The sequence below is a fragment of the Megalobrama amblycephala genome, linkage group LG12, assembly GCF_018812025.1.
Source record: "Megalobrama amblycephala isolate DHTTF-2021 linkage group LG12, ASM1881202v1, whole genome shotgun sequence".
Taxonomy (NCBI): Eukaryota; Metazoa; Chordata; class Actinopteri; order Cypriniformes; family Xenocyprididae; genus Megalobrama; species Megalobrama amblycephala.
Genome location: NC_063055.1, coordinates 5461357 through 5474597, shown reverse-complemented (window position 1 = coordinate 5474597; position 13241 = coordinate 5461357). Strand labels below are relative to the sequence as shown.

Genomic DNA, 13241 nt, shown 5'->3' with positions numbered 1-13241 from the left:
TTGCATTATCTCATGTCTGCAGAGATGCAAACAGACGATGCTACATCACTTAATAATTTCTAAGAAAGCACACCTGGTTGATGAAGATCTTACATTTGAAAATAATCAAACCTATCAGAGACACATGTCTGATGACAGTTGACAGATGTGAATGTGAACTTCTTGTTACAACGAATGCAACGGATATATTCACCTCAGAGAAGAAGGTACGCGAGTTGTATTTCACGCTGAGTTTTTGTTAATCTTTACTTCTTACAACTTGTGTGTTTTTTGCAAGGAGAGACTGCAGCGCTAATATCTCATGAACGCGCACGTCATATAGCCGTGCAGAGAAGACCAACCGCTGAGGTCATGAATTTCGTTAAATACAATTTCGGTTTATTTTTCCACTAAATGTCACATTTGATCATTCTGATACATTTGCATCTGTTTTGATGCTGGTTGCTATTCACTGCCATTATATAGAAGAGCATGAGCGGGTCCATAAAAGAAAGAAGGGCATATAGAACAACAACAGTGTGAGTAAATGATGTCTTAACACTTAACACACTGCCTCTGTGTTAACAAAAAAAAAAGTAGTATATGACACTGTAATATAGAAGTGAAAAGCAGAAGGGGCTCTTATGACAAACCTTAACTTTGTAAACATTACTGTTGTATTACCAAAATGAGATCTTTTTTCTTCTGCAGACAATTTTCACAAACAGTCTGAAGGGGGCTTCATCAGAAAAATAACTTTAGACAGCAGAAGACTGGTGCAATCCCTGTACGTCTGGCAGAATTTCAGTCAGTCCTTGATGTTCTTCTTGGAGAGAAGTGACTTCTTTGATGCCCTTCTTGACACATATTGCTGGGGGAACAGATTCTGACAGCTGGATTTTTGCCGTCAGATTCTGTTACACAACAGATCTTACACAATGAGAATCTGATATTCATCAAACTAATTCTGGTTTGCTAATTCCAATAGCCTAGTGGGCAGCCCGCTGACATGTAGAACACTTGTGCTTTGGGCAACTCCTTTGCTTCCTGTCTACATACCATCCTTTCACAATAAACGGTTGTTTATTTCCATTTCCCTTTCCATTGGACCTGTTTTATCAGGGCAGTGGAAAGCAGTGTGGCCGTAGCATCCCCTGGCCAAAGCCTGGCTCCCACCTGAAGCTAAGTAGGCTTGAGCTAGGCCATGACATGGATAAGAGACCTTTTTTGAAAAGATTTGATTGTTATTGGAAGATGCTTTAGTGAGGCCAGCAGGGGGTGCTCACTCTCAGGCTTGTATGGCTCCTAAAGTCAGAGTGCAGTAGACTGTAAGAAGAACCATCCTTTAAACTGAGGCCCTGACTTTCTGTAGTCGTTATTGCCACTTTAATTTTAAATCTGACCTCATTAAAGGTCCTCTAAGCGATATCACGTGTTTTTAGGCCAAAACATTTTTTGTCACATACAGCAAACATCTCCTCACTATCCGCTAGCTGCCTGTCCCCTGAACACACTGTAAAAAAACGCGGTCTCTGTAGTTGCCACAAGCTCCGAAAACGGCAATAAAATCAAACTGGTGCAGCCTGGGCCACGAATCATAAGAATGATTTTAAATGCACGTTCATGACTGTTTCAGGAAGCACGCATGGGAGGGGAGGAGGAGGCGGAGGGAGGGTCTAGCTAGCCTCTGTTTTATTTGACAACACTTCGAATGTCAACAGGAAGTTACTCCGCTCAGGATCGCTTAGAGAACCTTTAATTAAGGTAAATAGGTAATGCACATTCTGATAAGGGTGATTTCAGTACAGTGGCTGTAGACCTGCCAAATGACCAAAGAAATGTTATCAGCAAGATGGTGTAAAATATTTGTCTATTAGCATGCACTGCTGCTTACACCAACGGCAGAAATAAGCGTAGTTAGAATAACAGAATGTGTTGGAGAGCGTTGCTATAGTGTGACTATACTGTATTGTAATACAGGTGGTAGCTCACTCTGAGGAATACATGAACCACTCAGGATGCGCTGCCCTTTCCATTGGACCCATTATATCAAGGCAGTGGAAAGCAGTGTGGCCGTAGCGTCCCATGGCCAAAGCCTGGCTCCCCTCCAAAGCTAAGTGGGTTTGAGCCAGGCCGTGCCATGGATTGGAGACCTTTTTTGAAAAACCTTGATTGTGATTGAAAGATGCTTTAGTGAGGCCAGCAGGGGGTGCTCACTCTCAGGCTTGTATGGCTCCTAAATTCAGAGTGCAGCAATAGGGGCACTAGACTGTAAACTGAGGTCCTGACTTGCTGTGGTTATTGATTTCCACTCTAATTATTAATTTGACCTCATTAATTAAGGTGATAATCAGATCAACTTTTCTTTTCACAACTTTTGCTATAACAAATGTGCTTTAGAAACACACAGTATAACAGCCAGAGAAACATTACAGGTTGAAATCAAGGGTCAAGAGCCCAACTAAAGCAAGCACTTACCTCAGTGCTTAGGGGGCCAACATTTTGCCAATGAGCAAATTTTCAGGGGCCCAGCGCTGGCAGCCCTAAGTGGGCCCGTAAAGGGCCAGTGCAGGCTTGTTTGCAGGTTATGCTTCTGTTGTGTGTATATCGAGTCACTAAACTCTGGAATGAGTGTTTTATCATTACAGATGCGTTAAGTGAAATGACAAACTTTACAGAAGCTGATCATTCGGAGTGAATCTGACAAACAGAAGATACAGAACATGGGTCGAGCTTTAATTGAATGCAGCTTTGTCTTCTACTGGTGGTAATCATGACTACTTTTGTCACTTACAGGCCTGGTTTCACAGACAGGGCTTAGAGTAAGCCATGGATTAGGCCTTCAATACGACATTTAAGAATTTACATTAAGCTTTCATAAACGTGCCTTGGAAGAAACATTACTGGTGTGTATCTTGAGACAAAACAATGACACTTTTAAAATATGCCAGTGTAAGTTGCTTTCAGTTAAAACAGCTCAGGAAACTTTTTTCCCCCCCGTCTTTAGGCCTGCTCTTCTCTCTTCAGAAAGTCTTCTGATTATTTGTGCATTTCATCCTCTCAATGCACACTGTGACTGAGCCCATTTCCCAGCTCGATTTCTTGGATGCCACAGTTAAATACGTTAAAATGGACATAAGAAATATGATGCACTGCCCTGACGAAAGCCACATTTTGAGCACTTTATACTGTATCAGCCTTTTTTTTTTAACTTTGCAAAAAAGAACAATGCACACAGCCATTCATGTTGCGGTTTCCCAGCCGTCACAGAGAATGCTTTAAAGCAGACATAAGGCTGTGATATAAACTGCCCTACGAAAGCCACATTTCAGCAAAAAGATCGTTATTAATTCATACACATCCATACTCTAATTTTCTTTATAATTTTGAGCAAATAAATCTTTATTAATTCATCCATACTTGCATTTTCTGCATAATTTTGAGCAAATAGATCTTTATTAATTCATGCACATCCTCACACTTTCTATATAATGTTGAGTAAGTAGATCTTTATTAATTCATCCATACTCACATTTTCTTCATAATTTTGAGCAAATAGATCATTAATTCATCCATACTTGCATTTTCTTCATAATTTTGAGCAAATAGATTATTAATTCATCCATACTCACATTTTCTTCATAATTTTGAGCATAGATCTTTATTAATTCATCCATACTCGCATTTTCTTCATAATTTTGAGCAAATAGATCTTTATTAGTTCATGTGCATGCATACTCTTGCTTTATTCATAGGCAGTGATGCACAAATGAGAGCGAAAGTTTCTTGTGCACACACAAAACTCTTTTATTTTTGCAAAGGTCCCTTTAGGGGCTCCGTAGTATATATTCCAGATTTAAAAAAATAATAATAATACAAAAAGTTACTTGAAAAATGCAGATTTTTACAGTAAATGTTTCTCCTCTTCAGGTCTGCTCTTCTCTCTTTAGAAAGTCTTCTGATTATTTATGCATCCATGTAGTCCTTGTCTGTAACAGCTGTGGTGTGGTTGATGGAGTCTGGATTAACAAAAATACAAAGAGATCACTGGGTTAATCTACTGAAGATAAAGATCAAATCTAATCCTGAACACAAACTCAACAGAATCAGTTACAAAATTCTCACCTCAAACCAAACCTCATATATAAAGGCCAGATTTGTCTTTAATGGCATTGCATGTCGAAATGCTCCTCACACCAACAACTGGTGTGTGAGATTTTAATATAGAAATGCATGCAGAAACTATATTGAGCTCTGTTGGCATAATATTTTATGCCATTACAGTCATCAGCTCATCTTCAGCTCAGAAAACCAACGGCTGCATGTTAGTCTTTGAGCTTCTTGTAAGGAAATAATGAATTTAAATTAAAAGCATTACGAAGCATGTGCACTCTCAGCACATTCTGTATGTATTTTTATTACATTCACTTTTAGATTTTGATCTGACTGTGAGTAACTGGTGAAACACACCTTTAGCTTTGCTCCTGATGGTGGTCACGATCACTGCTGCAGTCATGATGACGAGACCAACAGCAATGAAGGAGGAAAAGCAGATGTAGAATAAAGATACTCCTTCCTCATGATGATCTGCAGCAAAATCTGAAAGCAAACACAGGCAACGTTTATGCACAGAAAAATATAGTTATACTTACATGTTTTGAGACACACAAGATGTTTTACCAGATTGACTGTACTGTATAATGTAGGTGTGTAACTTAGAAATGCTAATAACCAAAAAGTAAATTAGACATGCTTTTGATGTGGTCATATATGGGGCTAGGACTGTTAATTTCAAATTGAAATAAATAAATAAATAAGCTCGAAATTATGCATTAATACTACAGCAAATCTAACATAAAAATTATGAGCCTGTATTAGTATGCCACTCTATTACTGCCATTAAACCATTACAAGGAAACGTCATTAAACACTCTACAGGACAGGACAAAAAACAATATTTTAAAGTGTTTAGATTACATTGACATATTTGAGGTGTCAAAATCCAACATGCAAGGAAAATTAAGAATTAGGATTCTAGTACAGTTCTTTTGTGTTATCTTTGATGAAAATCCATTTTGTAGTGTATTTACAATACACTGTAAAAAAAATCCCGTTGTTTCTACGGAAAAATACCGGCAGCTGTGGTTACCAGAACAATACTGTAAAAATGACATGAAACCGTAAACATACTTACGGAGTTACATGTGAATTTTTCATTTTAAATCTGTTAAATTTACGGTAAAATAACGTATTTCATTAACTGATATAATGTTAATTTATCAACCTAATTAAGTACTAATATCTGTTCCCTTTCAGTCGGTCACGTTCGACGTACGTCAGTAGTGACCGACGAATTGGGATATCGCTTAGAGAGCCCTATCAGCTTCGTGTAAACTAAAACAAGCCAATGGAATTGGCGTGCGATATTTGCATAATGCGCACCGCCCCCGACAGGTGTATATAAATAGGAAGCAGATGCAATCGCACTCTGTCTTTCGCTTCGGAGCCATTCAGTGGTGTCCTGTTTAAGAAGACTGTTTGTGTGAACTAAACTGCCTCGAAGAGGATTCACAGCAAGCCGTGTGTGCCGGTGTAACGGTGCTACAGCGAGGTCGCGAGCTCCCGAGGATCCGAGCTATAGCTCTCAACTGCTGTTTTCACAGCACACGCCTAGAGTGAAAGTGTGTGTGTTGCGATTTGGGCCGGTTCCTCGGTGTGTCCAGGGAGTGGTGTACCTGGCACATCGCGTCACTCCCTGTGTGCTTCGGCACGAGCGAGTTGACTGTTTTCCCCTTCTAAAAGAGCTTTACAGACGAACCCTGACAGTATGTCATTTCGTCTGTGCGTTAATGGGTGCGGTCGTTCCCTGGTCCCTGCTGATGGGCACAATCGTTGCATCTCGTGTTTGGGCATTCAGCACGCTGAAGCAGCTTTTGTGAATGGTTCATGTTCCCATTGCGGGAACATGACTATTGCGGTGCTGAGGTCGAGACTCTCCTTCCTGAAGTCTCAGGAAGCGGGGGCCCCCTCCCCTGTGCCCCGTTCGACCGTTTTTTCCGGCCCGGGCCGGAATGACGGTTCGGCGGTGTATAGGAAGGGTGACCTGAGGCTTACGGTCAGGGCTTCCCCGCCGAGCGGAAACGCTCCTCGGGCCCCTGCCGCCTCATCAGCACCGCAACCCATCGTGCCACCGTTGGTTTCCGCTGGGCCCTCTACGGACTGTCCAGCCGTTACCTTTGGTGTGCCGGCGGCGGATCGGATGTCGACTGCTGCATCGGAAGGTGAGCCTGAGTCCTCGGGGGAGGAAGATCAGGACGCGCTGCCGCCCGGGACGGTAGCGTGGCCCGAGTCGGATCCCGAGCTCACGGCTGTGCTCTCCCGGGCCGCCTTGTGCGTCGGGCTTGAGTGGAACCCTCCACCCTGTCCCGGCCCATCTCGGTTGGACGATTGGTACTTGGGGGGGGGTCGCGCTGGTCAAATCCAGCGTCCCGCCCCAATGCCTTTCTTCCCGGAAGTACACGATGAGGTGACCAGGTCTTGGCAAGCTCCGTATGGGGCTCGTACAGGGCCTGGTCCCTCGTCCGCCTTCACCTCCCTGGACGGCGGGGAAGCCAGGGGGTACGCGAAGCTCCCGCCAGTCGAGCGGTCTGTTGCGATGCAGTTGTGTCCAACGGCCGCTGGCGGGCGTGGTGAGCCGCGTCTCCCGTCCCAGGCCTGTGAATTCTCAGCCGGTCTGACTGAGAAAGCTTACAGTGCCTGTGGGCAGGCTGCCTCTGCCCTGCACGCGATGGCCCTTTTGCAGGTCTATCAGGCAAAAGCACTGTCGCAGATGCCCCAGGAAGGTCCTGACCAACAGCTGCTTGGGGAGCTGCGCGCTGCCACTGACCTTGCCCTCCGGGCAACGAGGGTGACAGCGCGTTCTGTTGGCCAGGCGATGTCTACTCTGGTAGTCCAGCAACGCCACCTCTGGCTGACCTTGGCAGACATGAGGGAGACCGACAAACATCGGTTCCTGGATTCCCCCGTGTCTCCGGTCGGCCTTTTCGGCGACGCGGTGGAGAGCTGTGCCCAACAGTTCTCCGCTGCACAGAAGCAGGCTGAGGCTATCAGACATGTCATGCCACGGCGGTCCGCTGCTGCCTCCACCCAGCCGCCCGTGGCTCAGCCTCAGCCCGCTCGTCGCCGAGGGCGCCCGCCTGCGTCTTCCTCCGCCCCTGCTAAGTCGGCAAAGCAGCAGCCTACACCAGCCAAACAGCAGGGTGCCGGTCGCGGACGTGGTGCCCAGCCCGTCTCTGCCAAGCCAGGTGGCAAGCGGTCGGGGAAAACTCGGCCCTGAGACGGGCGACCTGGAGCGGAAGGTTCCTGCCCTTCGGGAGAGTATTCCATCTGCTCTCCCACCCCCGGAGGAGGGCCGGGGGGATTTTGTGGCGTCTGTCCATCTACCGCCGCTGGCTCTCCGGAGTCCAGCGGTACCCACTTTGCCACAAAAAGAGCAGTTTCCTCAAACTCCAGGTCACAAGAGGGCGCGTTTGCCAGTGTGCCAGGCCCCGCCTCGCCACTCGCAACCCCCTCCCATTTCGCCAGTAGGCGACAGTGTGGTGGCGCAGACCGCGTCCCGTGCGCCGTCTCCCATTCGCACTGCTGCCTCGCAGAGTCCGACCTCACTCCGGGCCGCTCCCATGCCGTCCGAGTCGGGTCCCTCTCTGCCTTGCTGCCCCACCCCCGGTGCGTCTGTGGTGCCTTTGGTCCCGCTGGCTCGGAGTCTGGAGGCGTGGAGCACGCTTCCCAGCCCGTCCCGCTGGCTCATTCGCACTATCAGACTCGGCTATGCGATTCAGTTTGCCCGGCGTCCCCCGGTTTTCAGGGGTGTCCACTTCACTCAGGTGTCGTTGGACAGTGCACCTGTTCTCCGGGCGGAGATTGCTGTCCTCCTGGCGAAGGATGCAATCGAGCCGGTCCCTCCAGCCGATATGAAGTCGGGGTTCTACAGCCCCTACTTCATTGTACCAAAGAAGGGTGGTGGGCTACGGCCAATCCTGGATCTGCGCGTCCTGAACCGGTATCTTCACAAGATGCCGTTCAAGATGCTCACGCAGAAACGCATTTTCGAATGCGTCCGTCCCCGGGATTGGTTTGCAGCAATAGACCTGAAGGACGCGTACTTTCATGTCTCGATTCTGCCTCGACACAGACCCTTCCTCTGGTTTGCGTTCGAGGGTCGGGCATATCAGTACAAAGTCCTACCCTTCGGGCTGGCCCTGTCACCCCGCGTCTTTACGAAGGTTGCGGAGGCAGCCATTGTTCCCCTCAAGGAACAGGGCGTTCGTATTCTCAACTATCTCGACGACTGGCTGATCCTGGCCAGCTCGCGAGAGCAGTTGTGCGAACACAGGGACATGGTTTTAGCTCACCTCAGCCGGTTGGGTCTTCGGGTCAACTGGGACAAGAGCAAACTCGCCCCCGGGCAGAGGATCTCTTATCTCGGTCTCGAGCTAGACTCGGTTGCACGGACTGCGCGTCTCACCGAGGCGCGCGTCCAGTCGGTGTTAACCTGCCTGAGTTCGCTCAAGCGCAGGACAGCGGTTCCACTGAAAGATTTTCAGAGGCTCCTGGGGCATATGGCATCTGCAGCCGCGGTCACGCCGCTCGGATTGCTTCATATGAGACCGCTTCAACACTGGCTCCGCGGCCGGGTCCCGAGATGGGCGTGGCAGTGCGGCACGCTCCGTGTCCCCGTGACACCGAGCTGCCGTCGCACCCTTGTCCGGTGGTCGGACCCTTCGTTCCTGCGGGCCGGAGTACCCCTCGAACAAGTGTCCAGGCACGCTGTGGTCTCCACAGATGCCTCTGCCACGGGATGGGGGGCCACGTACAACGGGCATGCAGTGGCAGGTCTTTGGACGGGGCCTCAGCTGCATTGGCATATCAATTGCCTCGAGTTGCTAGCGGTACGTCTTGCGCTGGCCCGCTTCAAGAAGCTGTTGTCAGGCAAGCACGTTCTAGTCCGCTCAGACAGCACTGCGGCCGTTGCGTACATCAACCGTCAAGGTGGTCTACGCTCCCGTCGCATGTCGCAACTCGCCCGCCATCTCTTGTTGTGGAGTCAGAAGTATCTGAGGTCCCTTCGGGCCACTCATGTCCCAGGTGTGCTCAACCGTGCAGCCGACGAGCTGTCACGGCAGCCTCCACTTGCGGGCGAGTGGCGGCTCCACCCCCAGGCGGTCCAGCTGATTTGGCAGCGTTTCGGCGAGGCCCAGGTAGACCTGTTTGCCTCCCCGGAAACTGCCCACTGCCAGTGGTTTTATTCCCTGACCGGCGGCACGCTCGGCACGGATGCCCTGGCACACAGCTGGCCCCCGGGTCTGCGCAAATATGCGTTTCCCCCAGTGAGCCTTCTCGCACAACTCCTGTGCAAGGTCAGGGAGGACGGGGAGCAGGTTCTGTTAGTGGCTCCGTATTGGCCCACTCGGACCTGGTTCTCAGACCTCATTCTCCTCGCGACAGCCCCTCCCTGGCCGATTCCTCTGAGGAAGGACCTCCTGACTCAGAGACGGGGCACCCTGTGGCACCCGCGTCCCGACCTATGGAACCTCCACGTGTGGTCCCTGGACGGGATGCGGAGGTTCTGAGTGATCTCCCGCAAGCGGTTGTAGACACCATCACTTCCGCTAGAGCTCCTTCCACTAGGAGTCTCTATGCGTTGAAGTGGAACCTGTTCGTCGAATGGTGCGCCTCTCGCCGAGAGGACCCCCGATCATGTTCGGTCGGATCCGTGCTTTCCTTCCTGCAAGAAGGGTTGGAGCGAAGGCTGTCTCCCTCCACCCTGAAGGTGTATGTTGCCGCTATCGCCGCACATCACCACGCAGTTGAGGGTAAGTCCCTGGGGAAACACGATCTGATCGTCAGATTCCTGAAGGGAGCGAGGAGATTAAATCCTCCTCGCCCTTCCTCCGTACCCTCTTGGGATTTGACCCTGGTTCTCACAGCTCTCCGGGGTCATCCCTTTGAGCCTTTGCAATCAGTCGACCTGAAACTATTGTCTCTTAAGACGGTTCTTCTGGTTGCATTGGCTTCCCTGAAGAGGGTAGGGGATCTGCATGCATTTTCGGTCGACGAAACGTGCCTAGAATTCGGGCCCGGTGATTCTCACGTCATCCTGAGACCCCGGCCTGGATACGTGCCCAAGGTTCCTACCACTCCCTTCAGAGATCAGGTAGTGAACCTGCAAGCGCTGCCCTCGGAGGAGGCAGACCCAGCCCTAGCTTTGCTCTGTCCCGTCCGCGCTCTGCGCGTTTACGTGGATAGAACGCGAAGCTTCAGGACCTCAGATCAGCTCTTCATCTGTTACGGAGGCCAGCAGAAGGGAAAGGCTGTCTCCAAGCAGAGGATGGCCCACTGGATAGTGGATGCCATCGCCTTGGCGTATGATTCCCAGGGCGTGCCTTGCCCGCTCGGGTTGAGAGCCCACTCCACCAGAGGGGTGGCCTCTTCCTGGGCGCTGGCTCATGGCGCCTCGCTGACAGATATTTGTAGAGCTGCGGGCTGGGCGACACCCAACACGTTCGCTAGGTTTTATAGCCTACGTGTAGAGCCGGTATCTTCACGTGTACTCGCATCCACTAGTCGGTAGACGTGTTGTACCCACTCTAAGTGTCGGCTTGCAATGCCATTCCCGCCACTGGCCGGATACGTGCATACTTCTCTCCAGTCGTGTTCCCCGCTTGGCGAACCCTGTCGAGCTCCTCCGCCTCCCCCTTCGGCTCGGACATTGCGGAGTGTCTGATGCCAGGCCTACATCCGTCGCTGACGCTGTCTGTTGGCTGGGGCCCATATGTCGTGACCCCTCTACGTGAGCGGTCCCATATGTGTATTTTCCACGGTTTAAAACTCCCTACGGGCCGAGTCCGTGTCTTTCCCTTAGCAGAGCCAGCTCTGCTGTCACCTGTCAGATGAGTCTCCCCCTAACCAGGTGGAGCCATCCCAGGGACTCCATATGCGTACTGCCCCCCGGGCCAGTCCATATGTGTATTCCCACGTAAACTCCTCCCCCATTGGGTAGGTAGTGGTCTCCGCAGCGTCCCTTCGGGTTCGCTTCCCCAGTGTGTCTAGTTTACTTAGTGGGTAGTGGTTAGACAGCAGTAGACTCTCTCGGTGTAAGCTCGCCCCCTTCACCGCCAGCCGGTGCTATGGGCGGCTGAGCTTGCGCTGGGCACTGGAAGGGGTTTCGTAACTGTGGCGCTTTAGTTGGGATCCCAATTCGTCGGTCACTACTGACGTACGTCGAACGTGACCGACTGAAAGGGAACGTCTCGGTTACGTATGTAACCCTCGTTCCCTGAAGGAGGGAACGGAGACGTACGTCCCGTCGCCACAGTTTCTGTACCCTCGCTGTAGCGCGGACACCAGTTGTCTCCTCAGCGAAAAACAGAGTGCGATTGCATCTGCTTCCTATTTATATACACCTGTCGGGGGCGGTGCGCATTATGCAAATATCGCACGCCAATTCCATTGGCTTGTTTTAGTTTACACGAAGCTGATAGGGCTCTCTAAGCGATATCCCAATTCGTCGGTCACTACTGACGTACGTCTCCGTTCCCTCCTTCAGGGAACGAGGGTTACATACGTAACCGAGACGTTTTGTACCTTTATAATACACTGACAGTCACCAAACACAGTGGTGATAAGAGTCACATGATGAATCAAAATTCATCACAAGCAGCTTTTCCACAAGCTGAGAAGGACAACACTAATATATAGAAGGTGCACACAGTGTCATTCACACACACACTAAACACCATCATGGTAACATGCATGAAATTTAAAAAATGCAATAAACATTAATTTAACAACATTAGATGTAACATTAAACCCTAATGTACATAACTGATTAGAAAAAAATGAGAAAAACTAAGAAGAAACAGAGTTATTTCAACGAAAATATATCAAATGTGAAGTGTCACGCAGGGAATTGTGGGAATGTCAATATACGGTTTTTCACTGTAAATTTTACAATGAATTGTTATTTTTCACTTCCAAAAACTGTGAATTTAACGGTATTTTACCGTAAAATTACATTAAATGTACCATTAGATCTATTACAGTTATTCACCGTATATAGTACGGAAACTTTCTGTAAACCAATCAACAGTTTTTCACCGCAGCAATTTTACAGTCTTTTACTGTTAAAATCACGGTCATTTTTTACAGTGTATGTTTTACCAGATGGGCTGCAGGTGTAGGTCTCACTCTGCTGGTTCACCACAGAATTCAGCTTGTGCACACAGGTGAAGGAAACAGGTGAGCTCACATTCACATCAAACACACACTTTTCATTTGAATAACACAGTGGGATCTTCAAGCTGTAGCTGTGTTCACCCTCCACTGACAGCTGGAAAGAGCTCTCAATGAACCTCCTGCCAAATGAACACATCACCATCACATGCTCTCTGTCCTGCATCTGCCTGAACACTGTGATGCTGGGCACTGGGGCATCTGAAATAAAACACCTGGTGAATTTTCATGAAGAAACAACATAAAGACAGGTTATTTTAAATATATGTTTAATGGCATCTTTTTACTAAGTACTTTGAATGAAGGCCAGTATCACTGATACTGATGCAGTGAGATAAAGTATATAAAAGATACATTTTATTTTTAATAAAGAGTAAATCAACAACAAATGAATAATACTTATGAGAATCACACATTCCCATGTTTTCATTAATTGAAAATAGTAATTGATGTATGCAAAATCTTTCGTATTTGAATTTATTAAATTAGAGAATGCAAGATCTGCAAAATTCTCTTAAAGGTTTTAAAACCACAACTGCTGCTTAAGTTATTCTGCATGCCTTATAAGGACCAAGGTGACGTAATAAGACCTGCTCGGCATTTTGTATAGCAGGTCTTATTAGGTCACTTCAATAGGTTCAATAGGTTCTTTACTAAGTCCCTTCCTGTTATGTAAGCACAACATATAAAATGTTTAGTATCAGAAGACTCAGAGCTTCTTTCTTCTCTCTCTTTTAATTCTGCAAATATCTCCTTTTGGGCCCTTCTTTTTTTCTATACCCTGATTTTCACAAACTTTGCTAGATGCAATCCTTTGGCAATCAACACTTAGATATATATATATATATATATATATTTTTTTTTTTTTTTCACATTTTATTTAGTAAAAATTGTTCTTATTCAAATTTGATCTCTGACATAATCATTGCTCTTCTGCCTGGATCTCACTGCATCAGTAATTAAAGAAAATG

The 13241-nt window shown here is 48.0% G+C and overlaps 1 protein-coding gene across 2 annotated transcripts in view; it reads right to left on the bottom strand.

Annotated features, from left to right (window-relative positions):
• Positions 1-13241, bottom strand: part of LOC125279947 — a 34455-nt gene that overhangs the window by 12450 nt on the left and 8764 nt on the right. Inside the window, exons 3-5 of one of the 2 annotated variants that reach the window (XM_048210176.1) lie at positions 12199-12471; positions 4450-4578; positions 3795-3998 (exon numbers count right to left, since the gene is read on the bottom strand). In XM_048210176.1, the coding sequence (XP_048066133.1) occupies positions 3946-3998; positions 4450-4578; positions 12199-12471 (455 nt within the window). In that variant the 3' untranslated portion in view covers positions 3795-3945. Of the gene's footprint in view, positions 1-3794; positions 3999-4449; positions 4579-12198; positions 12472-13241 lie in introns of those variants that run through there. The other variant, XM_048210175.1, reaches the window with a different exon arrangement.